The sequence below is a fragment of the Strigops habroptila genome, chromosome 1, assembly GCF_004027225.2.
Source record: "Strigops habroptila isolate Jane chromosome 1, bStrHab1.2.pri, whole genome shotgun sequence".
Taxonomy (NCBI): Eukaryota; Metazoa; Chordata; class Aves; order Psittaciformes; family Psittacidae; genus Strigops; species Strigops habroptila.
Window position 1 is genome coordinate 100,378,374 of NC_044277.2, and position 27,385 is coordinate 100,405,758.

The 27,385-nt window shown below is 44.5% G+C and overlaps 1 protein-coding gene across 2 annotated transcripts in view; it reads right to left on the reverse strand.

The window, feature by feature from the left end:
- VIPR1 (vasoactive intestinal peptide receptor 1) overlaps positions 1-27,385 on the reverse strand; it is a 119,053-nt gene that overhangs the window by 55,294 nt on the left and 36,374 nt on the right. For both annotated transcript variants that reach the window (XM_030501306.1, XM_030501317.1), the window contains exon 3: positions 12,535-12,642. In XM_030501306.1, coding sequence (XP_030357166.1) covers positions 12,535-12,642 — 108 coding nt within the window. The remainder of the gene's footprint in view (positions 1-12,534; positions 12,643-27,385) is intronic.

Consider the following 27,385-nt stretch of genomic DNA (forward strand, 5'->3'; position numbering starts at 1 on the left):
AGTAACACAGTCTGGTCTCTTTCCTTGTCTGTATCTTTGGCTTACTGCATATGAAACGCAGTGGGGCCATCAGAAGAACACACAGAAGCAGCCCTGGAGATGCCCTGGATCCTTAAGATCATCACTTTAAAAGCTCATCAAAGCTATCTCCAAAGTTAGTCTTTACTTCCCACATAAAACCCCACTGGAACCTTCCTCCAGTTTCTACTGTGACTCTATTCATGGCAGTGTGCATGTTCTGCTTTTGTTAAATATTGGCTTAAACAACTCTTCTCCCTCCTTGACTTCACTCTTTCAATGGAAACTCACCTTCTGTGTTACTAAACTAAGCAAGCGTCACTAAGCCAGCCACAATTTTCTAGTCTCTTCTGGTATGATGGGCTTTTTATTTACCAGAAGAACTATCTTCCATGCCTTCAGTTTGTCAGTTGTTTACATGCAATATGGGATGACTAAAAAGCAATGGCAACATATTTGGAAACCACAGCAGGATGAGGCAAGTCATGTCTGACACCCTTGCACTCTGGAGGAACAGGAGTAGCCTTGGAGAAGCTACTCTACTTCAGTGGCTGAGTTTATTTCAGTAGCCTTCCAAGTACTAATCCTAGTCCAAGGATCCAACTGGTAGAAGGCATGATTGAGGAACAACAATGTCCAGTATTCAAGAGGACAAGTGGATACCTAATAAATGCTTCCTGTGGGCAAGCAAAGTGTTATTGTCATCATCTGCGATTTATGATATATCAGGATAATTTTCATAGAAGTTTCCCAACTGCTTCCTTGCATTGTGTCTTTTCTTTCACGTGTGCACAAATGTCACAATAGCCCTGAGAATTTCTGTAGTCTTCTAGTGATATGGGTTTAGAATTTCAATCTGCTGGAGCAGGTTATGTCTAAATGCAATAGGGGGATGGCAGAGTGCGAACCACTACTGGATGGCAATGCCAGCTAGACGCTCTGATGGCTTCCCACCCTCATAAAAATGCTCTGATGACAATGCCTGCTCCAGACAGCACTGTCACAGTTTGTCTACACCTGTGAAGTTGTGCATTCTCCACTAGTCCAGCAGAAGTATAAATTCATGGTGTGGGATCCATAAAGGCAAACAAGTTCTAGTCTCCTGTATCACTCATGCCCTGTGTTTGGCAGTGTGTTTCTAACACCAGCAAAGAGTTGACGTTTGGTGTGAAAATGATGAACAAAAGAAATAAGTGGATGAAGACATTACATACTGGAGGATGTGGGGAAATCAGGGACTTGTGGAGCAGGGGAGAGAAGATACAGCTGAAGCCGTGGTGATATCTGGTAACAATGCCGGTATGGTTTCAATGCACTTGACCAACATTGAAGGATTTTGAGTTGAACCATGCAAATGTGTGTAAGTATTGGTGTGCTTAGCTTCATGCAGGGAAGCTGCCATGGCTGGGTGACTGTAGAAGAGGCACTACCTGCCTGCAGATGGGATAGCTCTGTTCTAGATGGTTTAAAAATAAGAATATACCAGTATCCACGATGAATTGCAGTCAGTAGGCCCACTAAACAGAAGGCAGTGAAATGGAGCAGGAAAGGGAAGTAAAAGGTGTTCATGAGGAAAACGGTTCACAGGAAAGGAGAGCAGAAGTAAAATTAGAGCACCAGAGGTAAAAAGGAGTTTGGCAAGCCCAAAACTCAGAAGGAGCTCCCCTCACTGAGCAGGATTACAGATCTTGGTTATTCCCATCCTTGCCCCCTTAATTAATGTCATAGTTGAAGCCTAAAAACTGCCAGTGCTATTTTTTACCATTTAACTTGTGTGTGATGGACAACTTGCTTCTGGAAAAACTGCAGGAAACAAATCCCTATTACAAATGTCATCTTCCATATATTGAAAGAAAGCTGCAATGCTCTGGTCAAGGGATAGCAAGTAACGCACTTTAATAAAAAAAGGTGCCAAAAATATTTTCATCTAGCTCCTTCATATGGTTCTGATGAATGTCACGAAATAATAAAAATCTTCTGGATTTGTGAATGACATAAAATTTAATGTCAAATGACATCAGGACTATGCTAGGCATTTTAAGGTTTCTAAATGCCATGAGACATTTAATCCTTTATTTACCATGAGAAAGGATATTAGTCATTTGAAGAGCATATTCATTGGCAGGAAAATCACACTAACTCTTTGTTTCCCAGTATTTCACCTTTTTTCTGCTATAAATATAAGAGATTTTCTCTTGCTCACAACTTGGTATAACCTTTCATATTCCTGCAAAGGGATCAAAGAGTAAGACTGTCGTGGTTTGAGCCCAGCCAGTAACTCAGAACCACACAGCCGCTCGCTCACTCCCCCCCCCCCCTTCTTCCTCCCCCCGCTCCCGGAGGGATGGGGAGGAGAATGGGAAGAATGCAACTCCCACGGGTTGAGATAAGAGCAGTCCCGCAACTAAGGTATAACACAAAACCACTACTGCTACCACCAATGATAATAACGATTAGTGAAATAACAAGGGGAGAGGATACAATTGCTCACCACCCGCCGACCGATACCCAGCCCGACCCGAGCAGTGATCTGGGCCTTCCGGGTAACTCCCCCCGGTTTATATACTGGGCATGACGTGCTGTGGTATGGAATACCCCTTTGGCTAGTTTGGGTCAGGTGTCCTGTCTCTGCTTCCTCCCGGCTTCCCCTCCTCCCTGGCAAAGCATGAGACTGAGAAAGTCCTTGGTTGGAATAAACATTACTTAGCAACAACTAAAAACATCGGTGTTATCAGCGTTGTTCCCAGGCTGAAAGTTAAAAAACACAGCACTGCACCAGCTACTAAGCAGGAGAAAAATGACTGCTATAGCTGAACCCAGGACAGTATCCACCCCTTATTCCATACCATTCACGTCATGCTCAGATCCCACATCTCTCAGCACACCATCACCCCTGTCCCATATATACACATATATATACACCCACACCCACACACAGAGAAAGATATCGTTCCCTAGTCCATGGACCAATCCCTGTAAAATTGCTGAACTCATCCAGTCCATGATGTCAGGTTCCATCTCTTGTAATAGTCTTTCAGGGCAGGAGGGATGGTACGTAGTGTTGGGTTGTTGCCTGCTGATGATACCGCCAAACTCATCTGGTCACTGCTGAGCTCGTCTGGTTTCCTCAAAATTCATTCTTTGTTGAGGTGATGATCGGAGGGAAGTCAGGGTCAATGGCTGGTGACCTGAAGATATCTAGCTGGTGGGCTATAAAAGTGTTATAGAGCAGGCAACAGCATACAATTGAGTTCATTGGCTGTTTTCCCCCAAAATCAAATCCCCTTGAGGTACACATCGGACTTCCCCATCTTCCCGCATTACCCACCAAGTATATCCAGGTCCCTGAGCAAAAGCAACCCCACGAGTGGGTTTGCCTTTACCTGAAGCAGGAATAACCCAGACTGTCTTCCCCAACAAATTCTTTGTGTGCACCACAGGAACTTTATCCCCCTCTACAGTACGTAAAAGTTCTGATTGGGCTTGGCCAGCCCTGTTGGCAGATCCCCTACTGTTGACCAACCAGGTGGCTTTTGGTAAATGTGTATCCCAGTGTTTGAAAGTCCCACCACCCATTGCTCTCAGTGTAGTTTTTAACAGCCCATTGTACCGTTCGATTTTCCCAGAGGCTGGTGCATGGTAGGGGATGTGGTATACCCACTCAATGCCATGCTCTTTGGCCCAAGTGTCTATGAGGTTGTTCCAGAAATGAGTCCCATTGTCTGACTCAATTCTCTCTGGGGTGCCGTGTCGCCACAAGACTTGTTTCTCAAGGCCCAGGATAGTGTTCCGGGCAGTGGCATGGGACACAGCGTATGTTTCCAGCCAGCCGGTGGTTGCTTCCACCATGGTAAGCACATAGCGCTTGCCCTGGCGGGTTGGTGGGAGTGTGATATAGTCAATCTGCCAGGCCTCCCCATATTTGTACTTCAGCCATCGTCCTCCATACCAGAGAGGCTTTAACCGCTTGGCTTGCTTAATTGCAGCACATGTTTCACATTCGTGAATAACCTGGGCAATAGTGTCCATCGTTAAGTCCACCCCTCGATCACGAGCCCATCTATATGTTGCATCTCTGCCTTGATGGCCTGAGGTGTCATGGGCCCACCGGGCTAAAAATAATTCACCCTTATGTTGCCAATCCAAGTCCATCTGAGCCACTTTAATCTTAGCAGCTTTATCCACTTGCTGGTTATTCTGGTGTTCCTCAGTGGCCCGACTCTTGGGTACATGAGCATCTACGTGGCGTACCTTCACCACCAGGTTCTGCACCCGAGCAGCGATATCTTGCCACAATGCAGCAGCCCAGATGGGTTTACTTCTGCGTTGCCAGTTGCTCTGCTTCCATTGCTGCAACCACCCCCACAGGGCATTTGCCACCATCCATGAGTCAGTATAGAGATAAAGTACTGGCCATTTTTCTCGTTCAGCAATGTCCAAGGCCAGCTGGATGGCTTTCACCTCTGCAAATTGACTCGATTCACCCTCTCCCTCAGCAGTTTCTGCCACTTGTTGCAGGGGACTCCACACAGCTGCCTTCCATCTCCGATGCTTTCCCACAATACGGCAGGACCCATCAGTAAACAAGGCATATTGCTTTTCACTCTCTGACAGTTCATTATATGGTGGGGCCTCTTCAGCACGCGTCACCTCCTCTTCTGGTGACATCCCGAAATCTTTGCCCTCTGGCCAGTCCATGATGACTTCTAGAATTCCTGGACGACTGGGATTTCCTATTCGAGCTCGTTGTGTAATTAGTGCGGCCCACTTACTCCATGTAGCATCAGTTGCATGATGTGTAGAGGAGACCCTGCCTTTGAACATCCAGCCCAGCACAGGCAACCGGGGTGCCAGGAGGAGCTGCGCTTCAGTTCCAATCACTTCTGAGGCAGCTCGAACCCCTTCATAGGCTGCCAGTATCTCTTTTTCAGTGGGAGTGTAGCTGGCCTCGGATCCTTTATATCCCCGACTCCAAAAGCCAAGGGGTCGACCTCGAGTCTCCCCTGGAGCTTTCTGCCAGAGGCTCCAGGTAGGACCATTCTCCCCAGCTGCGGTATAGAGCACATTTTTCACATCTGGCCCGGCCCGGACTGGTCCGAGGGCTACTGCATGAACTATTTCTCGTTTAATTTGTTCAAAGGCTTGTTGTTGCTCAGGGCCCCATTTGAAATCATTCTTCTTCTGGGTCACGTGGTAGAGAGGGCTTACAATCAGACTGTAATTTGGGATGTGCATTCTCCAGAACCCCACAACACCTAAGAAAGCTTGTGTTTCTTTCTTGTTAGTTGGTGGAGACATTGCTGTTATCTTGTTGATCACGTCTGTGGGGATCTGGCGGCGTCCATCTTGCCATTTTATTCCCAAAAATTGAATCTCCTGTGCAGGTCCCTTGACCTTATTCCGTTTTATGGCAAAACCGGCCTTCAGCAGGATTTGGATTATTTTCCTCCCTTTCTCAAAAACTTCTTCCGCTGTATCACCCCACACGATGATGTCATCAATGTATTGCAGGTGTTCTGGAGCTTGCCCCTGTTCCAGTGCAGTCTGGATCGATCCATGGCAGATGGTAGGGCTGTGTTTCCACCCCTGGGGCAGTCGGTTCCAAGTGTACTGGACGCCCCTCCAAGTGAAAGCAAACTGTGGCCTGCATTCTGCTGCCAAAGGGATTGAGAAAAATGCATTGGCAATGTCAATTGTGGCATACCACTTGGCTGCCTTTGACTCCAGTTCATACTGAAGTTCTAACATGTCCGGTACGGCAGCACTCAATGGTGGTGTGACTTCGTTCAGGCCACGATAGTCTACTGTTAATCTCCACTCTCCATTAGACTTTTGCACTGGCCATATGGGGCTATTAAAGGGTGAGCGGGTCCTGCTGATCACTCCTTGGCTCTCCAGTCTGCGGATCAGCTTATGGATGGGAATCAAGGAGTCTCGGTTGGTGCGATATTGCCGCCGGTGCACTGTTGTGGTCGCAATTGGCACTTGTTGTTCTTCGACCTTCAGCAACCCCACAACAGAAGGATCCTCTGAGAGACCGGGTAAGGTGGACAGCTGCTTAATTTCCTCTGTCTCCAAGGCAGCGATACCAAAAGCCCATCTATACCCTTTTGGGTCTTTGAAATACCCTCTCCTGAGATAGTCTATGCCAAGGATGCATGGAGCCCCTGGACCAGTTACAATGGGGTGCTTTTGCCACTTCCTCCCAGTCAGGCTGATTTCAGCTTCCAGCATAGTTAACGCTTGGGATCCTCCTGTCACTCCAGAAATAGAAATGGGTTTCACCCCTTGATACCTTGATGGCATCAGAGTACACTGTGCACCGGTATCTACTAGAGCCTTATACTTCTGTGGGACTGATGTGCCAGGCCATCTGATCCACACAGTCCAGTAAACCCGATTATCCCTCTCCTCCACCTGGCTGGAGGCAGGGCCCCTCTAATAGTGATCACAAAATTCTCCACTTCTGTCTTGTAGAAAGGGATTAGTATTCCTTATCACAGGAGCTGGAGTAAAATCAGCTCTTTCGCTCCATCTGGGAAACTGCTCGCCAGAGACTGGAGCAGCAGCTTTCCTGGGAGGATCATCCTTGACCATTGTTCTCCTCTTCAGTTCACGCACCCGTTGCTCCAGAGCTGAAGTAGGTTTTCCATCCCACTTTCTCATGTCTTCTCCATGATCCCGCAGGTAAAACCATAGGGTGGCCCGTGGCGTGTACCTTGTATATTTTCTTTCTCGAGCAGTAGGGCGCCTTCTGTTGATAGCTGAGACATGGGTTGGTACGCGTGGAGAGCTGGATAGATCGGATAAATCGTCTCTCAATTGTTTGAACTCCTGGGACAGTTTTTCCACAGCTGAAATGATGGAAGGGGTGAGATTGTCTTCGAACTCTCGGAGTTGACGAATCAGGAAATCCACTGTTGGTGATACTCCGTCATTCCAGGTCATTGATGCCAATGTGTGGGCATATGATGATGGCGCACTCCGTGTAAGTTTCCGCCACATGGGTCGTGTACATTCGACTTCATCTGGGTCTACGGATGTGTTCCTGGAATCCGGCCTACGATAGATCATCTCTATAATGGCTGATTCCCTCAGGGACTGGATGCCTTTCTCTATCGTGGTCCAGTTGGCTGAGCGATTCGTAATATCGTCTTTGTAGGGAAACCTTTCCTTCACAGCTGCCAGGAGCCGCCTCCAAAGACTGAGGGCTCGCTTCTCTCTTGCAATCGCTTTGTCAATTCCTCCTTCCTTAGCAAGTGATCCCAGCTGCTTGGCTTCCCTACCTTCTAGTTCATGACCGTCGGCCCCATTGTCCCAGCACCGGAGCAACCAGGTGACAATGTGCTCCCCTGGAAGACGGGTGAAATCTTTTCGCATATTCCGTAGTTCGGTTGAGGTCCGGGGTCGAGAAGTGACCTCTTCTTCTTCTTCCTCTTCCTCTGACCCACGTAGTAGTAACTCTTGTTCAGGTGCTGTTGCATATAGTAATGGCACTGGGTCTTCATCTTTCTTCGCTTCACGGGTTGCTCTTTGTGCCTTTCGTTTGCTTTTGCTTACAGGGGCAACAGACATTGTCACAAACTGGACATTTGGTTTAGCTGCAGTGTTTGTCACTGTGGTTGGAGTGGCTGCAGTGTCTGCCACTAGGATTGGAGTGGTTGCAATGTCTATTGCTGGGGTTGGTGCAGCTGTTGTGCTTGGGAGTTGAGTAACACCAACAGCTGCATTATCTGTTGCTGTCGGGGTTTGAGTAGCTACTGTGCTTGTCACTGGGGTTGGTGTAGCTGCAGTGCTTGGAGTAGCCATATTGTCTGTTGCTGTCGGGGTTTGAATAGCTACTGTGCATGTCACTGGGGTTGGTGTAGCTGTGGTGCTTGGAGTAGCTATATTGTCTGTTGCTGTCGGGGTTTGAGTAGCTACTGTGCTTGTCACTGGGGTTGGTGTGGCTGTGGTGCTTGGAGTAGCCACATTGTCTGTTGCTGTCGGGGTTTGAGTAGCTGTTGTGCTTGTCACTGGGGTTGGTGTAACTGCTGTATTTGAAGTTGGAGTAGTTGCGTTGTCTGTTGTGGTCAGGGTTTGAGTAGCTGTTGTGCTTGTCACTGGGGTTGATGTAGCTGCTGTACTTGGAGTAGCTGTGTTGACTGTTGTGGTCAGGGTCTGACTAGCTGCTGTGCTTGTAGTTGGCATAGCTGCGTTGTCTGTTGCTTTGCCATCAGATCCAGAGACATTTTTTTCCCTTTGAAGGTGCTGGATAGTGTTGAGCAGGGCTCTGTAGGCATAGGCCAAGCCCCAGCACGTTGCCAAAATTTGTCCCTCTCTGGTATAACCAGGACGACAGCACACCTCGTTTAAGTGTTTTACTAGTTTTTCCGGATGTTGCACTTGTTCAGTGGTGAAGTTCCAAAGCACTGGAGGGGCCCACTGGCCTAGGTACTTGCCCATACTATCCCACACACCCTGCCACTCATAACTGTCCAGCCTCAGGGAAAATCTCCTGGTGGTCCTCCTATATCGTCGTCTAACCCTAGACCAGATTCGAACCTGATACTGCTGAATTTTTGACATTAAACGAAATAGGATGTTCCTACGACGGGATGGCCGTGGGTAAAACACACTCCGTATGTTTGCCAACATGCTGATCCCCAGCACAATCAGCAGGCAGGTTTCAAGGGTACTCAAAGGCCATCTAAAACCTTCAGAACTCTCAATTGCTGTTGCAAATAGGCTGGTGGGGGAACGGGGGGTGAAAGAGAATGCTTCCTTCGTAAGTTTACCCCCCGAGGAGAAAAAAAAAGATATGCAATTGCTAAAATATTTCATTATATACCTCCCAATGTATAGTGGTGATGGCCACGCTGGAAGCACAAACCAGACCAGTTTCATGATCAATGAGTCTATTGTATTACAAGTCATTACCATGAAGTACAGTGAAACAAGAACCTTAGCCCAGGCCCCCCAGCCGATAAACGCTAAAACAGCAAATAGTGGCTGTAAGTAAGGTACAACATGCTGAAACTCTGAGATCAGGCGCAACACGTCTGAGAGCCAAATAATCACCATTGTGACGAGTAGTAACAATGAATGCTTATCACAAATATGATTAAACACACTCTGGTCAGATCTGTCGTTATCTCAACCTTTCGAGCCCCACGTTGGGCGCCAAAAAGAACTGTCGTGGTTTGAGCCCAGCCAGTAACTCAGAACCACACAGCCGCTCGCTCACTCCCCCCCCCCCCCCTTCTTCCTCCCCCCGCTCCCGGAGGGATGGGGAGGAGAATGGGAAGAATGCAACTCCCACGGGTTGAGATAAGAGCAGTCCCGCAACTAAGGTATAACACAAAACCACTACTGCTACCACCAATGATAATAACGATTAGTGAAATAACAAGGGGAGAGGATACAATTGCTCACCACCCGCCGACCGATACCCAGCCCGACCCGAGCAGTGATCTGGGCCTTCCGGGTAACTCCCCCCGGTTTATATACTGGGCATGACGTGCTGTGGTATGGAATACCCCTTTGGCTAGTTTGGGTCAGGTGTCCTGTCTCTGCTTCCTCCCGGCTTCCCCTCCTCCCTGGCAAAGCATGAGACTGAGAAAGTCCTTGGTTGGAATAAACATTACTTAGCAACAACTAAAAACATCGGTGTTATCAGCGTTGTTCCCAGGCTGAAAGTTAAAAAACACAGCACTGCACCAGCTACTAAGCAGGAGAAAAATGACTGCTATAGCTGAACCCAGGACAAAGACATAAACATTAACCAGATGAGTGATTTCTTTGAAAGTGATGCTCACTACTACAAAGCAAGAACTGCTTCACAGACTTTAACGGCATTAATTTTGCAACAAATACAAGAGGCAATCTAACCCTCCCTTTATTTAAGACCATATCTGCTTTCCACAACTGTATTTGACTGTGCAAAGTGCATAGCTCAGAGAAAATCAAAGCTGTTGTTTCTGCTTTGGAAATGGCATTTGTTCCTCTGTTTATAGAAGGAGATGCTAGCACATATGCTCTGCAAAGGTGGGATTCAACCATATTGTAACACATTCATATCTGCCAGAGCCACTCTACAATCATTCCATTGTAAATGGAGAGAAATATGTGGTTTATCCATGTTATTCAACTTATCCTGAGTCGAAGTCTGATGAGCGCACCTCTAAGGAGCCTATTTCTGGCCACTGACGGTAAAACAAGCTCAGAGATAGGTTTACATATGGAAAACTGCAAAATCAGTTCACATGAATGCCATTTCAGGTTAGAAATTGGTTTCCTAAATACAGGTATCTTAGCACCAGTACAGGCTAGTGCTCATGGTTTACTCTCATAAACCAGTAGAGTATCTCAGATGGCACCGGCTGCTTATGTTTAAGAAACTAATTGAGCTCTCAGTGTCTACAGTGTAGGTGCCTACCTGTGAGCTTGGTGCCTGCATTTCTACTACACTCAACAGAAAATTTATCAATTCAGGCAACGACAATCAAAGAGCTACATACAGTTTTGGTTCCTACATACAGTTCTGACTGCACTGACTTGATTACTGTTGATGTTAATGGAATCCCAGACACCTATCTCATACAGACACACCTGCATTAGAAACAGCAATAATTACGAGTGCTGAACCCACTTTCTCCAACAAAGCAAGTCACTCTGTGCTTTACCATACTAAGCAAGGTAAGACAAAATAAGAAATAGGTATTGTCAAGGTGCTGTTCATCTGATCTCTTAAAATTGGCTAATATATGATGAGATGAATCATTCCCTAGCCATGACTGACCTAACCAGCCAGCTGTCAAGTGACTGAAGTTCCTGGATGACAGTCAGATGCAGAAAACTACATTTAACCAGAGGAAATTCATCCAAAGCAGTGTGAAATTGCCCTAGAAGGCTGCTGACCTTGCCAACTACAAGGCTAGATGACATTTGCTAAATTTTGCTCACAGAAGAGGACAAAAGCCAGCAGCCATATTACAACATGGGTATGCAGGGAAGGGTCATGGGTTGGCTTCTGTTCAAGGCTCTTTCTTGGCCTGGCACATTAAGTGCACAGAGAGCCCAAGTCATGTCCTGAGTGCTCTCAGCGAAGTCTGGACTTCTCCCAGGACAGGAATCATTCACTTGCATGAGCATAGGTTTTTTGAGATACCCTTACCTTACCTGAGAGACCCACTGACACATGAACTACAGGAGAACTGCACCTTTCTGCAAGGGAACATGGAGACCATGATGTCCTAGGATATCTCAGAGGGTAGTACTTGCCCCTGAATGGGCAAGTTTATTCAGTCTCATAAGCCCATGCTCCCACACAGTTAAAGGCATTCCACTTTCGTATATACAATATAAATATGTGTATGTATATATATATGATCAAACAAATGTAATACTTTCCTCATTGCTCTGCTCTGATGGGATGAAGTATACGAAAAAGTTTTTTTTTTCTTCCTGTTTATCTAACTCTCTTGGGTCTCTAAAACCCAGTGAGCAAATGTGCTCAGGAGAGGAGAGGGCACAAAGCATCAACAGCCAGCAATTATTCCACATGGCTCAACCAATGCTCAGGAGTCTCACCCTGCAAGATGTGATATTACAGCAGCTTCTGTCTGCTTTCTCTGCAATGATGAACTACAGGTGAGTTTTGGAAACAGCAAAGGATAGGACTCCAGGATTTTGAATTTCCCTTCTGGATCTGCAAAGACTTTTGGTGCGGCCTTGGGCAAGTCATGTAATCAGCATGTGCGGGTTAATCAGTGTAGTGCCCTGGTCTGTTAAACAGGGACAACATTGTATCCTTTCTCTCATTCACAATCTACCATGTGTGTTTGGACTGTAAGGCTATAAAAGTGGAGACTTATCAGCTCGGTGCATAATGTTCAATGCAAAAGTATTTAATTCTCTGTGGAGGCCTGCAAGAATACTATAAAAATAGTAAATAATGACTATGAAATACCAGGAGACAAAGAGCCCTGTTGCTGCATGGCCCTTGAGACCTGAGTTTTAAATTAAAGCTTCCCGGAACACCCCAAAGAGTGAGTTACGCTACTTTCCCTATTAACCTTTCCTGTCGAGTATTTGTCAGGTTAATTTCTTGGCCTGTGGCCAAATTTGTCATTTCAGCAGAAAAATACTTTATTAGGTACAGTTTCAGCTTGTTTATTTTATGTCAGTGACTTCATTAATTACAGTGCTAAACTGTTTGTGTTGTACAACAAACATACTATTATACAGGCTGATTCAACTTTCATCACACAACATCTACATTACTAGATTTCACCAGGAGCCATTTTTGCATCCCTATGATCCAGGGCAATATCTGGTACTGCATGAAGGATAGGGAGGTTGTTCTAATGATTTGGACATTCATGTACCGCTTGGGAACCTCCTTTACCTTGTGCAAGGAGGTTGTTTCTCCCTCTGATTACACCAAGAAATATCCCCTGGGATATGATATGAAGCCCCACAGGCAGTGAAGCTGTAAACCCATTTCAGTGCAATGAACTATCTGGTTTTGCTTACCAAGAAAAGTCGTGAGGAATCTGAAGTACTTTGGGCATGGCCGTACCACAACTTCTCCCACCTCCGCTTCAGGCCAGCACGTGATGTTGTCCCATTGCCTTCTGCAACCTGGGGGAAAAGACGAATGCAGATGGTAGAAGTAGGATTTGCTGGATGGAGCAGAGGAACTGGGGCAGAGCAGCTGAGCAAAAGTGTGTGGAGCTCATCACCTTGGTGCAGGCACCTTTTGGAAGGAAAGTCACAGAAATATGTTGTTTAAACTCGTAACTTTCAGCTACCCCAATCCCTGAAATTCAGCACTGGTGTTGTCTGGAATATTCCAGAAATATTACAGAAAGAACAGTAGATCAGTGCAAGAACTGGGTAAATGAGAGTTAATAGAGAACAGTGCCTTTTTTAAAGACGAAAAAGGCAGAAATGCCTAATTAGATCTCTCTTTTCTTTGCCCTTAGCTCTCCCTGTTTCATTAAAACACCTGGTCTAAACATACGAAACATGCTTCCCTTCCCTCAAACTTCTGTCACTACCTTTTTCTTCCCCTTGAAATGAGATGATTGCACAGGGTGTATGTTCAGCAGGGAGAGGATGCTGATGACAATCAAGGGGTCAGGAGCCAAATCCCTTCCCCAAAAGCAGTTTTTCTCTTTAAAAAAGGGAGAAGGCACAAAACACTCCTGTGGGCTGAGGAGGGACAGTGCTGTTGCCAGGAGATGCTCTCTAATGGAAGGGTGGTACAAAGTGGTACGCTCCTAGATGTCCAAGCTAGAAATGAATGCATAACCAATGGAGCTAACTTCAGGGAGAAATCTTAGGGGTTTATTACAATTAAGCATTTCTGATGATTTTCTGCAGAGAATAAAAACTTTTGGGGAGAAAAAAATTGCATGTCCTTCCTACAAAATTATAATATCTTGTTCTGATTTTGCCTTTTAATTTCTGCTTTCACAAAAGACATTAATGATGTCACATACACACTGCACTGTTGAATAATGTAACATTAGCACTGAAGCCAAAGGGATTTGGTAGACCTGAATTAAAAACAAACAAACAAACAAATAAACAAGTCATGTTTTTGCCTCAACATGTTACACGTTTTAGAGTTCTTACTAGAATTTTGAAAACTTTTTTTCCCCCTTCATGCACATGCACTTCAGTTGCTGCCTAGGTTAGATAGATGGGTTGTCAACAGATCTCACTTTTTTATAGCACCTCTGCTCTCAGTTATTTGTCATGCCCTATTAGATTGCAACACTTCCCCAAATGTGACTAGCATGTTACTGTTAAGGTCAACAGCATAACAAGAGAAACTAGACTATGAAGAAGAAAGCTTTGAGAAAATACTTTTCACATCCAAGTAAAGGGAACTATGAAAACCACTGTCAAGCTGCAGTTCTTGGTAATTATATCCCGATCTGAAATTCCTCTTTTAAATCATTTCTCACTACTTCAGCTAAGAAAAAGGCTGGTGTCATCATCAGTCTGTTCAGACTGAGACATCGTGCTGCCTCAGATCAATAAAGAGATCACAAAAAAATGCTTTGAAGCCGAAAAAGATCCCTCAGCTCTCTTTCAAAGTTATTTTACACGTTTTTATTTTCTTCTTTCATGAGCAAACGCAACTTTTCAAACAAAGTCCTGAGGTGAGTTTATTGGAGCCTGAAAAACAGAATACCTGGCGGTATCTTCCTCGTGCATGCTTTTCTGTAGAATTCATTAAAATTCAGTTTTCAGGTTTCTAATGTCAGGTGCAAAGCTCAGTTTCCAAAGTGTCATACTTATCTGCCATCAAACAACCAGCAGCTCCAAAAGTATTAAGGTATTAGATATTCTGCCCATGGAAAATAGATGATTTCATGACAAGATCTTTCATGTTCTACAATCTTTTCCTCCATCAACCTCAATAAATTATAGTGCTCCCATTACCTCAGGACAGGTTATAATGCAAAATAAAATGAAGGCGATAGTATCAGATGGCTTTTTAAATGTCCTGAACTCTGCATTTTGAGAATTTTTGTGATCTGTATCTGTTTCTGTGTTAACATTTTTCACCACCACCTGCAATGCATGAAAAAAGCTTTTAGGTGTTTATTTTTGTAACAAAAGCTCTCTTTAATTAAAATAAAGTGAAGACACACAACACTGGCCTTGCAAGACACAGAAAGGGGATCTCTAAACATTATTGCCTCTGTAAAGACCTCTCATACACACCTACTAGCTCTTCCAACACCATTCTTCCTTATTGTCCCACCAGATGTGCTGATAATATTTGTGCAGCTGCCTGGAAGGGTCCAGGTTTTAAAGGTGGGATTTACATCCCTAAATTTATACATCTTAAAGTCAGATTTGTAAACAGAAAGAAGCCAATGGAAACCAGAGCTCTGGCTGGCAGTTCATGTAGTTTACTGTAGGATGGATATCTAAAGTTAAGAAAACGAATCATTCTTTGGAGATATCCTCTTCTCTCCAACAACTGGAAGACAGCCTGCATGAGCAACTTGAGTTTAATGAACTGGAACAATACAAAGACTGATACCTACAAGATGCTTTGCATTTGCAGTTCAACACTTGCTGCTCGCCCTGTAGCCATCACACTATAACATCTGGCAAAACTCTGTGCCTGTCCATCCAGAACACAGACAATTGTTATCAAATATCATTCCAGAAAATGGTTGTCTTTCTCCAAAATTGATACACCTCACCGTGGTAAACTGCTGGGATCATGGGGTTGGCAGGCAGTATTCAGTCATGTCAGCATGACAGATCAATACCTAAAAAAACTATTTGAGAGCAGAAACAGCTGCAATGTGCTTCAGAAAAAGGAATTCCCTCTCTTCCCTGTGGCATCGCTTAGCCTTCATGGATGTAATAATGATAACACTTTGTTTAGCCTGATCAAATCATGTTTGGTGATTGCTAAGTGCTTCTCCATTAATTAATTCTAAATGTTGTCTTTCGTCTTCTCCCTCACACTCAGTAGCTGTAGGAAGGATGCAAAGGTATTTATCAATCCTTACCCAAGCAGAAGGTACAAATGAGCCATGAATACATGTGCCCTTCAACTCCAATCAAAAGAACTGCTCTGCTCATTTGCTTGTTACTGAAAGCCGAGGAATACACACTGCCAAGAGCTGTGCTTTGCGTTGGAGAGGATCACAAGTGAGTCTGGGAAGCAGTATGAAAATAAGTATGTGACTTTTTCAAGACAGTATTGTTTACCACATCCCTGGTAAACAGTAAAATAAAATCCTTTAAACTTTTCTCATTATAAATACATATATATATATGAGAGTCTTTCCCTTTTCAATTATTTTAACTTCAATTATTTTGACTTCCATATCTCAGCTTTGTCCTGCTGTTGCCTGGTAGATCATGAAGTGCTCTCTGGAGCCAAATATCTTCTTCTGGAGGGCTGCAGGGACAAATCCTTCAAGATTCTAACAAAGCTGCCTCTTAACCTTCATTCAGATAAGCAGATCGAACTGCTCATCATTGCCCAGTAAGCCACACAATTAGTGCAATTACCAGCAGCCACCTCTCACCCTCTTGAACCAGGCTCCTGAAGTCCTGCACAAGGCATGGGCTAGAGGCTGTTGGCCATGCACTGGAGCTGAGATCTTTACATCTGGCAGATCCTTCTTTGCAAGCCAAATGCTGCAAGTGCAAGCCAAGGGCTGCGTTAGCCTCAGCTGGGCTTTGCAGAGCCTTTCACTAAGGAGTTCTGCCTAAGAAGTGTCTGAAGAACATTGACACAGTCCTGGCTGCAGTGGATTAGAAAACTCCACCACAGCTGCAGAAGGTTGAAAACATTTCCATTGTATCTGCTAAAAGCAGATCAAAGCTCAGGCCCTCATTTCCTCCCTCTTTAAAAGGTTAATAAACAGAAACAGGTCAATTGTCATGAGGTTCAGGTATACAGCAGTTTTTGAACTGGCAGACCAGAGTGCAAAACCCACTTATTTGTGTCATATCCACACTTACAGCAAATACACGGTGAAAGCTTATCTAGGAAGCAGCAGAGAGTAACTTTCCTTCACGAATAAACATGACTTCCAGAGCTCTGGCAGGGCTCTAAGATGTGACTACGTTTCACTGAGGGAAGAAATAAACAGCAGTAGGATTGTGCCAGGCACTTTCTTAACACAAGTGACCTCCTAATTCAGAAAAAAAGAAAATCTTTCAGCACATTTCTTATTTGCACTACATTTTCCTTAATGAATGAGGTCACTCCTGATCTCTTCTGCAGGACATTCACACACAAGACTTTTGCTCTTTGAATCCATGTTCAGGTACAAAGATGCCCATTTGATGCCTGAGGTATCTTAGGATCTCTGCACACCTCTCCCTACCCACAGGTAGGTAACAGCAGGACAAAGGGCTTCATTAAGCCAAGCTGAGATATCCCTCAGGGTACTGCCTGGTGTGCTTGCAATGGAAACTCATTTTCACTCCAATTTGATGTCGGCAGGCAGTTTCCAACCTCTCTGGAGTTAGGACTGTAAGTAGCTATTGGGTGACATTTATCCTCTCACCGACAAGGTCACGCAGAAATGCAGCCTAGGTGCTCACCCGTGGTTTGTCCAGTTTGGTCTCATTACAACCAATTAGCAACCTTCTTATCCCAGCTGAGCCCTAAGCTTTTGCCTGACTGAGGAATAGAGACCCTAAAAGATGGTCCCTGCAACAATCTACTAACTTGGTTCCAGACAGGCAGCTTGAATTCAATCACAGTAGAGACTTAGGAAAACCCACCATGAGCCTCGGATTACTACTACAGCCCCAGACTCCAATAAGCAGAGACTTCCTGCATCAGGATAATCTTCCATTTAAATCTTAAAAGTTATATATAATAAAAAATACTTTAGATTCTTTTTTTTCCATAAATCTTTTTAATTAAATGCAATTTCATTTAGCTTCTGAATCTCTGGAAATTTTTAAAACTCACAACCTCCTGGGCCAAGGAGTTGCAGTTTAAGTGCCCACTGAAAGAAAAAATGCATCCTTTTCTGAATTCGCTTTGAACCTGCTCATTGCTGGTTTCATTAGGAATTGCCTAGTTCTTTTACAAAGACAGAAATATTCATAACCTAACTACAATATCTCTTTCCCTGGAGAGAAAAACCACAAAATCCTCTTTCAAGTCCTTCCTCAGGCATCTCTTTTTCAAGCTGAAGTGTCCTAGCTTATTTAGATGCTTCTAGCATGGAGGCAATTCCCTATCATTTCTCCCTTGTATTTTTTGTGCTTTTAATTCTACCCCATCCCGCCCTGCCCTGGACTTGCAGAATAGACTTTCACCTTATTTTTCTGTGACAGATTGCATTGACCAGGGCTAGCTTAGCTCCAAGGTTTCACTAAATTAATCCTCCCACACTTCCCTGCAAAATTCAACCCTTTCTCTCCCCTATTCACTGCTGTGACCTCCTCCTTCCTCCCCACTCCCAGCCCCTCTCACACTCTCAAGCATCCTGCCAGCATCTCTTCTCCCCCAGCTCCATCTCATCAACTTTTTGTTTTTATCGACACTGACAGTCTGCTCCAAAGCAAACCCATCCCCTCAGAGCTCCCCTTTCAACTTTCCACAGCTTTGCATTTAATCTGAATATTTTTTGCCTGTCATGCTGCCTGCTATCACTCTAGCACTGTAGGCAGAATGTGACTGCGAAAACACATAGCTGAAGGAAAACCACAATACTGCCAAGGGCATGCAAAAGCCTGATACCACCCCACCACTGATGTGCTCTTTGTGGGGCACTGATGCTTCTTTATTCAGCCGCCACTGAGGGATTTGCAGTCCCACTTCAGGAGAAAATCGACTTGGCCAATCACAGAAAGCAAAAAGTATCCCCAGATTGCGGATAAGTGAAAAAGTTTACCTCGGACTTTGCCTCAATATCTGTGGCAAGACAGAGATACTGATTTCATTTTTCCCACCCTGTATACAAGCTTAGGAGTAACAACACCACCGTTACTTGCTATAAAGACTTCTTCCAGTAGAAGCTATCCAAGCACTCAACAAGAAATGTTAGGATATCTTTCTTCCTAAATTTTTCAGAAATTTGACTCAAAGACATAGAGGGATACTTCACCTTAAACCCCCAGACTGAGTCATTCTAAACAGTATGAAAGAAATCACCAGAGACTATTTCTCGAGGATTATTTTTAAGCACGAAAATCCTGAGTTCTTCCATCCTCAACATCTACTAGAAAACAAGTTTTTTAAAAAAAAATCAAAGTTTCTAATCTTTCAATCTTTCTTAACCAACAAACTAAATAAACACTTGACTTTTTTCATCCCTCTAGATCACTCCTCCTATAAATCAAATTTGTGAGCTGAGTCCTTCTGCCTAATTCCACAACATGCAAACTGAAACAAAAGATCCAAGACTTAAGACAAAGTGCTATGACATGAAACATGCTTAAAGGATTGTTCCAGGGCTTCCTCATACCTCACTCAAATCCCCTTGCTCTTCCAGAAGTTGTAAAGAACTGGATTTACAGAGAACCAGACTTTGAATTTAGGTACCTACTCTTCCTACACGGCTTTTCCCACGTGGGCACCTCTGGACAGCAGTTCATAGCATAGACGATCAGGGTCAACCTCTAGCAATGTTTTTTTTTGACTGTTGGGGAGGCAAGAGGTGCTATGCTGATAATGTAAGGAAGGGTAAGATGGAAATTTCCTCTACAAACTGTAAGCCATAGACTACCTGTCCTGCTACTAGAAAGATCCTGCAGCCCCCACTCAAAGCTGGAGAGAGAGCTTTCACCATGTAAAATCTTCATGATCTGGCTCAGTTAAATCTTCATGATCAGAACTCAAGTGCTGGAGTTTGTGATGGAAATGTCCTTCTCACCCACACATATAGAGGGGCTCCTGCCGAAGCAGGAAGGGTTGTGTGGATGCCCTGTACCTTAGCTCTGTAGGAAGGGACAAAAAGAGAGGTTTGGTTTCACCTAGAGGCATTTTTAATGGTTAAAAGGCAAGAAAAATGAAAATCTAAAATTGTGAGACACTGATAATTTAAAAGCTTTCCATAACAGAAACCCTACTTAGGCCTTGTGGATGTAAAGCATGGTACCTCTGACCTCAGCTTCTCATGTTCTCCACAATTTCATTTTCCTATGTTAAAAGGTCTGGATATCAAGAAATAAAGGCACCTAGATTACAGAGAGTTCAGTGTATAGTAAAATCAGTGGACAAATCTCCACTGGCTGCAGCAGGTTTTTGGGTCTTGATCGTATATTGTAACAGGAGTTCGATGTAACTTATGGCATATGCAACATTTTCCAATGTACTTATCCTACACAAAAAGGTGGATACCATCATGAAACTGCTCTGATACAGTCGGCAGGGAAACAAAAATGAAAAAGATAAGGAAAGAGAGGTTTCTCAAACAGAAATCTGACAGGATGTGAGGGTGACAAATACAAGCCATTCTCAGAAACAAAAGCTCTGCATAGATAGATTGCATAGATAAGCAATTATCCAGAGCCTTGGAAATGCTTTGAATTTGCTTTCTCTTAGTCTGTAGCAACAGCATTTTATCTTTATTTTTATAATGTTTGCATAACTAAGGCTGTGCACTTTTATGTATTATAGAATCATAGAATCATAAGGGTTGGAAAGGACCTTAAGATCATCTAGTTCCAACCCCCCTGCCATGGGCAGGGACACCTTGCCCTAAACCACGTGGCTCAAGGCTCTGTCCAACCTGGCCTTGAACACCGCCAGGGATGGAGCATCCACAACCTCCCTGGGCAACCCATTCCAGTGCTTCACCACCCTCACTGTAAAGAACTTCTTCCTTATATCTAATCTAAACTTCCTCTGTTTAAGTTTGAACCCATTACCCCTTGTCCTACCACCACAGTCCCTAAGGAAGAGTCCCTCCCCAGCATCCTTGTAGACCCCTTTCAGATACTGGAAGGCTGCTAGGAGGTCACCACGCAGCCTTCTCTTCTCCAGGCTGAACAGCCCCAACTCTCTCAGCCTGTCTTCATACGGGAGGTGCTCCAGCCCTCTTATCATCCTCGTGGCCCTCCTCTGGACTTGCTCCAACAGCTCCATGTCCTTTTTATGTTGAGGACACCAGAACTGTATGCAGTACTCCAAGTGGGGTCTCACAAGAGCAGAGTAGAGGGGCAGGATCACCTCCTTCGACCTGCTGGTCACGCTGCTTTTGATGCAGCCCAGGATGCGGTTGGCTTTCTGGGCTGCAAGCGCACACTGCCGGCTCATGTTAAGCTTCTCGTCAACCAACACCCCCAAGTCCTTTTCTGCAGGGCTGCTCTGAATCTCTTCTCTGCCCAGCCTGTAGCAGTGCCTGGGGTTGCCCCGACCCAGGTGTAGGACCTTGCACTTGCCTTGGTTAAACTTCATAAGGTTGGCATCGGCCCACCTCACAAGCGTGTCAAGGTCCCTCTGGATGGCATCCCTTCCCTCCAGCGTATCAACCGAACCACACAGCTTGGTGTCGTCGGCAAACTTGCTGAGGGTGCACTCAATCCCATGCTAAATAAAAAAGAAACCAAAAAGTCTGATGGCATTTAAAAATGTTACATTTTGTCCAAACTTAAAAAGCCTTTTCCAGTACAAGACTTCGGTCCACTAAATGGCTGTTAATCCCGACAAGCCACAAGACAGCTGTTCCCAAGCCAAATAAACAGTGCTGTTTGTTAGAAAACTTCCAGCCAGGACATGTCAGCAACAAGCAAAACAAAAGCACAGCCTCCACCTTTACAGCGTGTTAAGGCAGAAAACAGATGTTGTGGCATCTTATCTCATGATCATGTCTGTAGAAAGGTGAGGTCAACGCAAAAATCAGCTCTCAACTCTACAGGGAAGAATGATGAGGTGCTATGTAGAGCTGCGTTCGAATTTCAACCTGTCACTGGTATGTGTCTGGGCTTCAGGTGAGAGGGTAGGCTCAGACAGCAACAAGCAACTGAGGAGGTACCTCTGTTCAGCTGAGAATTAGCAGTCCTCAGAGGAGAGGTGTACCATCCTTGAGCAGTGGGTTACCAAGCAAGGATGGATAGCCAAATAACAGCTTTGTAGGGAAAACACCTTTGTGTTCTATTTCCTCAGAAAGAGATTGGTGACCTGGAAGAATGGCCATCACCTTTGTACTGGATCAAAGCAGACAACACAAAAGTCTGGAGGCTGCTCACATCTAAGGGTTGAAGCTGGGTTTAACCCCATGGCAACATGTGCTTCCTTCTCATGTTTCAGATGCTGCTTTCCTAGTGCAGTCAAGGGAAGGGTATCCTCCAAAAACTGCAGGGCGGATTTCTTATGAATTTCCAGAAAGCAGTCTCCACCTCTCTAAGAGCTACAGCATAAAGTGTTGGTGACTGGGAAGAGTGCCAGAGCAGATGAAGAAAGCATCAATGAAGGAAGACCATTTGCAGTGGTCTGTCCCAACTGAGTATCATGGCCACTGTCTAGTAACTGGAAGAAAAATTTCTGTTAAATAAAAGGCACCTTGACTCTGGTACTGGTCCTTTAAGATAAATAAATGAGAATCTGAGGTTTAAGGTCTTGATGTCATATGGCTAAATTTTCTGCTGTTGTTAGGAGAGGCCACCTTTTCCAGGAATGGAGAGGACTGATGTGATCATATCTGGAAGTTGCTTGATGCTGCTGGTCAGATCAAGACTGAAACCAAAAGGACCTTTGTATCACCTAGACCACAGTAATAAAGAACAGTAAACAAAAAAATAAGGAAAGACAACATGGAACAAGTCCTGCAGGTCCCTTTGCCTTTAAAGAGATCATTAAGATCAAATGTAGTTACCTATTTTGGACTGAACTAAATTGTTCTCCAGGCTTCTTCGAACACATTGACTAGATCCCCAAGACTTGATTTAGCTGACCAGCAGTAGTTCTTTAATGCCATCCCTGATGTCCCAGGATATATAAGATTTTTGGAGGGGCAGGTGGTTATGGGACAAGCCATATGAGAGCCCTGCACAATTCTGAAATAAAAACTGGAGGCCACACTGATTATCCAAGAGCATCTGTTAAGAACTTTGGTGTGTGGCTAATGGTTCACGAGGGTCAAACCCTATCCAAGGGTCTGACTATTTTGCTTGACCTTTTTCTTTGACTGCATCGAACCTCAGGGACGAGTCTGCCTGCTTCTACTGCAAGCAAAGCCTCTCTGCAGACTTTCTCAGCCTGGCGACAGGTCTCTCCTCTGGCTGCACCAGTAGCACATCATTACCTGGAGTCCCCCTCAGACATTTGACAAGATGTGTCTTTCCTCTGGAAGCTTCCACCCTTCAAAACTGCCAGTTCAGTGGCTCATTTGAATGTTCCCTCTGCTACTGAGCTTAAAACAGTGGCTTTTTGGTAACAAAACCATCCATCCTCATGTATGTAAAGGTGTAAGGAGCACCCACATGAGCACTTGGCAGGTCTCAGGGATGTACCATCACTCTGATGCAGTCAGAAAACGTAACATCTCCCCAGAGTGGGGTGAAGGGTCCATCCATCTCTTTCTCCACCCTGCTGTGTGCGTTACCTCGAGTGCTTGAACTGCCATTAGCCATGTAGTGCCTGCTCTAGCAATGGAGCAGCTGGAGAGCTCCTGATAACCAGACTGTTGTACAAATCCAACTGACACATCATCTATCCCAGGAGGTCTTATGCAACTGGCAGGTGAGAATTCACTTGAACTTTTGCAAGCAAGGAACTATTAATTATTTCTTATCTTACTGCACTATAAACAGATGGTGATGAATAAACAGGCTCCTAATTTAAACTTCATTAATGTTTTTCCAGCTTGACTTTTAATTTCCATATGTTCACAGCTTCTTCTCCCATCAAACATGCCTTGACTTCTTCAAGGAAGACTGACAAGAACCTCGAGCTCCAAATTTGGCTTTTAAAGCTAGCGTCTGCTCCAGCCTGTGGAACAGCAAAAGCAGTATTAAGATTTTAAACAACATGGGCAATTTCCCACTTGAATTTCTTTTCAGGAGACTATGCTGCTGATGAGCTTGTAGGATTTGGCTCTATTGCCCACAACAAGTAAGAAACATGTACAAGTAAAGCAAATGTGAACAGGCCTTGGGAGGGGATTGGAACTATTTTCTTTCATGTTTTCCACTTTTCTGACTTTCTGGTATGGTTTCAAATCCTGCTTGAAGGACAGACAGGTCTAGATTGCAAATGTAAAGTGCAGTGCTGAAGTACTCGAGGTATCAGAAGCAGCATGACTGTAGCAGCTTGATGCTATTGGCAATTTTCACGGACACTTAGAAAATCACCTCCAAGCTACTGAACTGCGAGGAGCAGAGAGACAAAATGCTGGTGTGGAGAAGCTGACAGCCTTCAGCTGTGAAGTTCTGAGCCTGTTTTCACTTGCACTTAACTTCAAGAATTTAGGATCCAAATCAAGCCAAAGGTCTTCGCTTCTGGAGAAAAAAAAACAAACCCCAAAACAGAAAGACCTGAAAAAACATAAAGTGGCAGCAGTTCAACAAAGGGAAATGCAAATTCCTGCATTTGGGACATAACAATGACATGCTGGAGAGGAGCTCTGCAGAGAAGGACCTGGGGGTCCTGGTGGACGCCAAGTTGAACAAAAGCCAGCAGTTTGCTCTTGTCACAAAGAAAGTGAATGCAATCCTGGGCTTAATTAGAAGTGTTGCCAGCAGGTCAAGGGAGGTGATCCTTCCCTCTGCTCAGGGCTGGTGAGACTCATCTGGGGTGCCGGATCCTCATGCACATGAGAGACGTGCATGCTTTGCAAAGGGATGCAAAGACTATGAGACTGGAGCATCTCACATCTGAGGAAAGGCTAAAAGAGCTGGGAAGAGAAGAGAAGGCTCAGGCGGGATCTCATCAATGTGTATAAATATGAAATGACATTCAGGTGAAAGCAGTGAAAACAGAGGGGCAATGAGCACATTGAAGAACTGAAGAACAGGAAATTCCATTTTAAAATATTTTTTTCCCCTGATAACATACTTAAGCACTGGAACAGGTTGACTAGAGAGGTTGTGGAGTCTCTGTACCTGGAGAAATCAAAACCCAACAGGACATGGCCCTGAGCAGCCTGATTTGGTTGACTGTATTTTAAGCAGGTGTTTGGACTGGATGATATCAAGAGGTCCCTGCTAACCTCAGTGATTTAGTGACACTAAGCCAAGGAACTACGTTAACACAGAAAGCCACATCCCACATGCTCAGATCTTCAAAAGTCTTCTGTGGTTCGAAGGTCTCTCCTCTTTGTTCTTATTTTCCCTCACACTCAAAATTCTATGCCATTAAAGTAAACTCCAAAACTGGGCCAGGATTCCTGTGCTCAAGTGCTGCCTGACATTCTCATGTCTCTCATGAAGGCTGTTGACCATACAATGGCATGCTTTCTGTACAGAGGCAAGGTCTCCAGAGCTGTTAATCCCACCCAAAGACAAGTCACGGTACTTTGTTCAACTATCCCTAAATAACCCTCCTGCTTCTGAAAGAATATCTGATTGCAGAGTGAATTGATTAGCAAGAATAAGATAGATAATGAGCAAAGCCAACTGATGTGGACCTGATTGCTTTACTTGGCTTTTTAATGAAAAAGAGAAGGTTATTTTAAAAACAAAAATTAGGATTATTATTATTATCAGTTTATCTAGCTACTTCAGATTAAGCTGAACTGTTTGCAAACTACAGCCATGGAGAGGTGAAGATTTCTTAACAACAAAACCAGAAAACCCTCCTCTGTCCTCTGGGATCATTACATAAAAAAGTGGAAGTCAGCAAGAAGTAAAGCAGTGGTGAGACCTGCCTTGCAAGCAAGCCTTTAGGAGCTCAGCCATACTTCACATAGCGATAAATTTGCCGCCATCTGTGAGTCTGGAAAGCAAAACCCCCTTCAGCCATCCTTTCCTCTGAACCCTTGGGAGAGCTTCCCTACTGCTGCTAACTGTATTATCAGCTAAGCAGTCACTGTATTGCATACAGATGTCCTGGCTGAAAAAGTATCTGGAGTAAAAGCCTGATTTTCAGTGGGGCTGCGATCACATTCTTCACTTTTGAAATACTGTTGTAAGCATTTTCAAAATAATGCAGAGGCCTGAGGAATTCTATTTGTTATAAGCTTCTAAAACTACAGAGTGCCTTGGAGAATCCCAGGCTGTGAAATCCTTCTTTATCTGTTTTACATTGCGGTGGTTGGAGATGGTTGGCTGGTGGTTGGTTTCTCTGCCACCAGAGAAGCAGCTCTGTAGAGCCAGGGAGCAAAGAGAAAGGTAGAGAAGACAGCACAAGCTGCTATTGGTCACCTCGCAGCCTGGATTGCAGTAGCTGCTGCCAGTGTGAAAACTGCTTTCTACAAAGCAATCCTCTAGAACTTCTCATCACACTTGTTTAGTGAGATGACAGAGAGGGCTCTCACTGAACACATTCAGATCCTGGGACTGACTTGGCTGAACTGATACTGCAGTTGCCCAGGAAGGACTCCTGCCTCTTCACACCCATTATGGCACTGCATTGTTTGGCACTGGCATATAGGGCAATGTAGCTTTGAGTATGTTAGACATAACTTGAGCATTCCCAAGGAACTCCCTAAGCAGCTGTGGGGAAAACAATTCCAGAAAAATCTGCTACCACAGCCGTTGCAGATTGGTCTACAGGCTTATCTGGGAAAAGAGAAGTGGGAAAGAGAAGAGGCAACCTAACCCGGATGACACGAATCTTCTCTTTTGGGGTGTTATTGCTCCCCAGACACATAGTAGCTTCCTGTGGATTTAAATTGTGGGGTGCTTCCAAAATACTGCATTTCCTATTCCTCTGTCTACCTACAGTACTTTTATAAGTCCCAGTCGTAAAATAGCTGGACGCTTTTCAATTTGTTTGTACTTACCCCTCCTAGACAGAAAGATATTAATATTCCTATTCTAAAGGATAAAAACTAAGGCCAAGAGACCCAGGAGTCACCTGAACTGCAGCAACAGTGCTGCCATAGTTGCAACAATCTAAGGATATCACGTAAGACAAAGACTGCAGGGAGACCAATTGTGAGACTAGCATGGAGTGGGATTAAAACATGCTTAGGGTGGGAAATTAAGGCACCCACAGCTAATGATTCACATTTGCACCATTACAAGCAGACATGATCTGTGTCATTCATGGTATTTCATCTACTGCATCCCAGCCATGCCTGCTATGAGATTGGCCCAATTCTGGCAAGGAAAGAGACAACTCACACATAACAAAACTACAGACTTCACTAGTCCAGCACACACAGAGTAGTATGTCTGTGTGTTAGGCAATCCAGCAGCACTTTCTCCCTAGCTGTGTGATTAGGGAGGAATAACCAAAACTCTTTTTCCAACATGTCAAAACCCAGCAAAAGTCTTCTATAACACTTCACAGAAATGATGCAGGCAATCTCACTGAGTTGAGTTTTAGGTCGTTTCAGAATGTAGTCTGCACTGAGATTGAGATGAGGCATTTTACACATTGTTGCCTGCATTGAGTAGGGAAGAATCCTGCTACTTGCACAGAAACAGGTTTTTCAGAAGATTTTTTTTAATAATGCCTCAAATTATATTGTGAGCACCCTTTAGGGGCCAAAGGGCTGGAAAGATCATCTAACAAATACCCAAGGGAAAGTCTAGTTTCCTGAAATGCAATTCTGTATGAGGACAAATGGAACCATCACTCCTAATGACGGAACTGGGACTTTACCTGATTTGAAATCCCCTCCAAGCCAGTGAACACCAGAACAGGAATCATCTGTGAAGTGCAGTTATTTCCAGCACAGCTGAGATGCTCACTAAGAACCCCCCCATAGTAAATGAAGATCTTGTGAACAGGCAAGACAATATGAACATCACATCCTAAAAG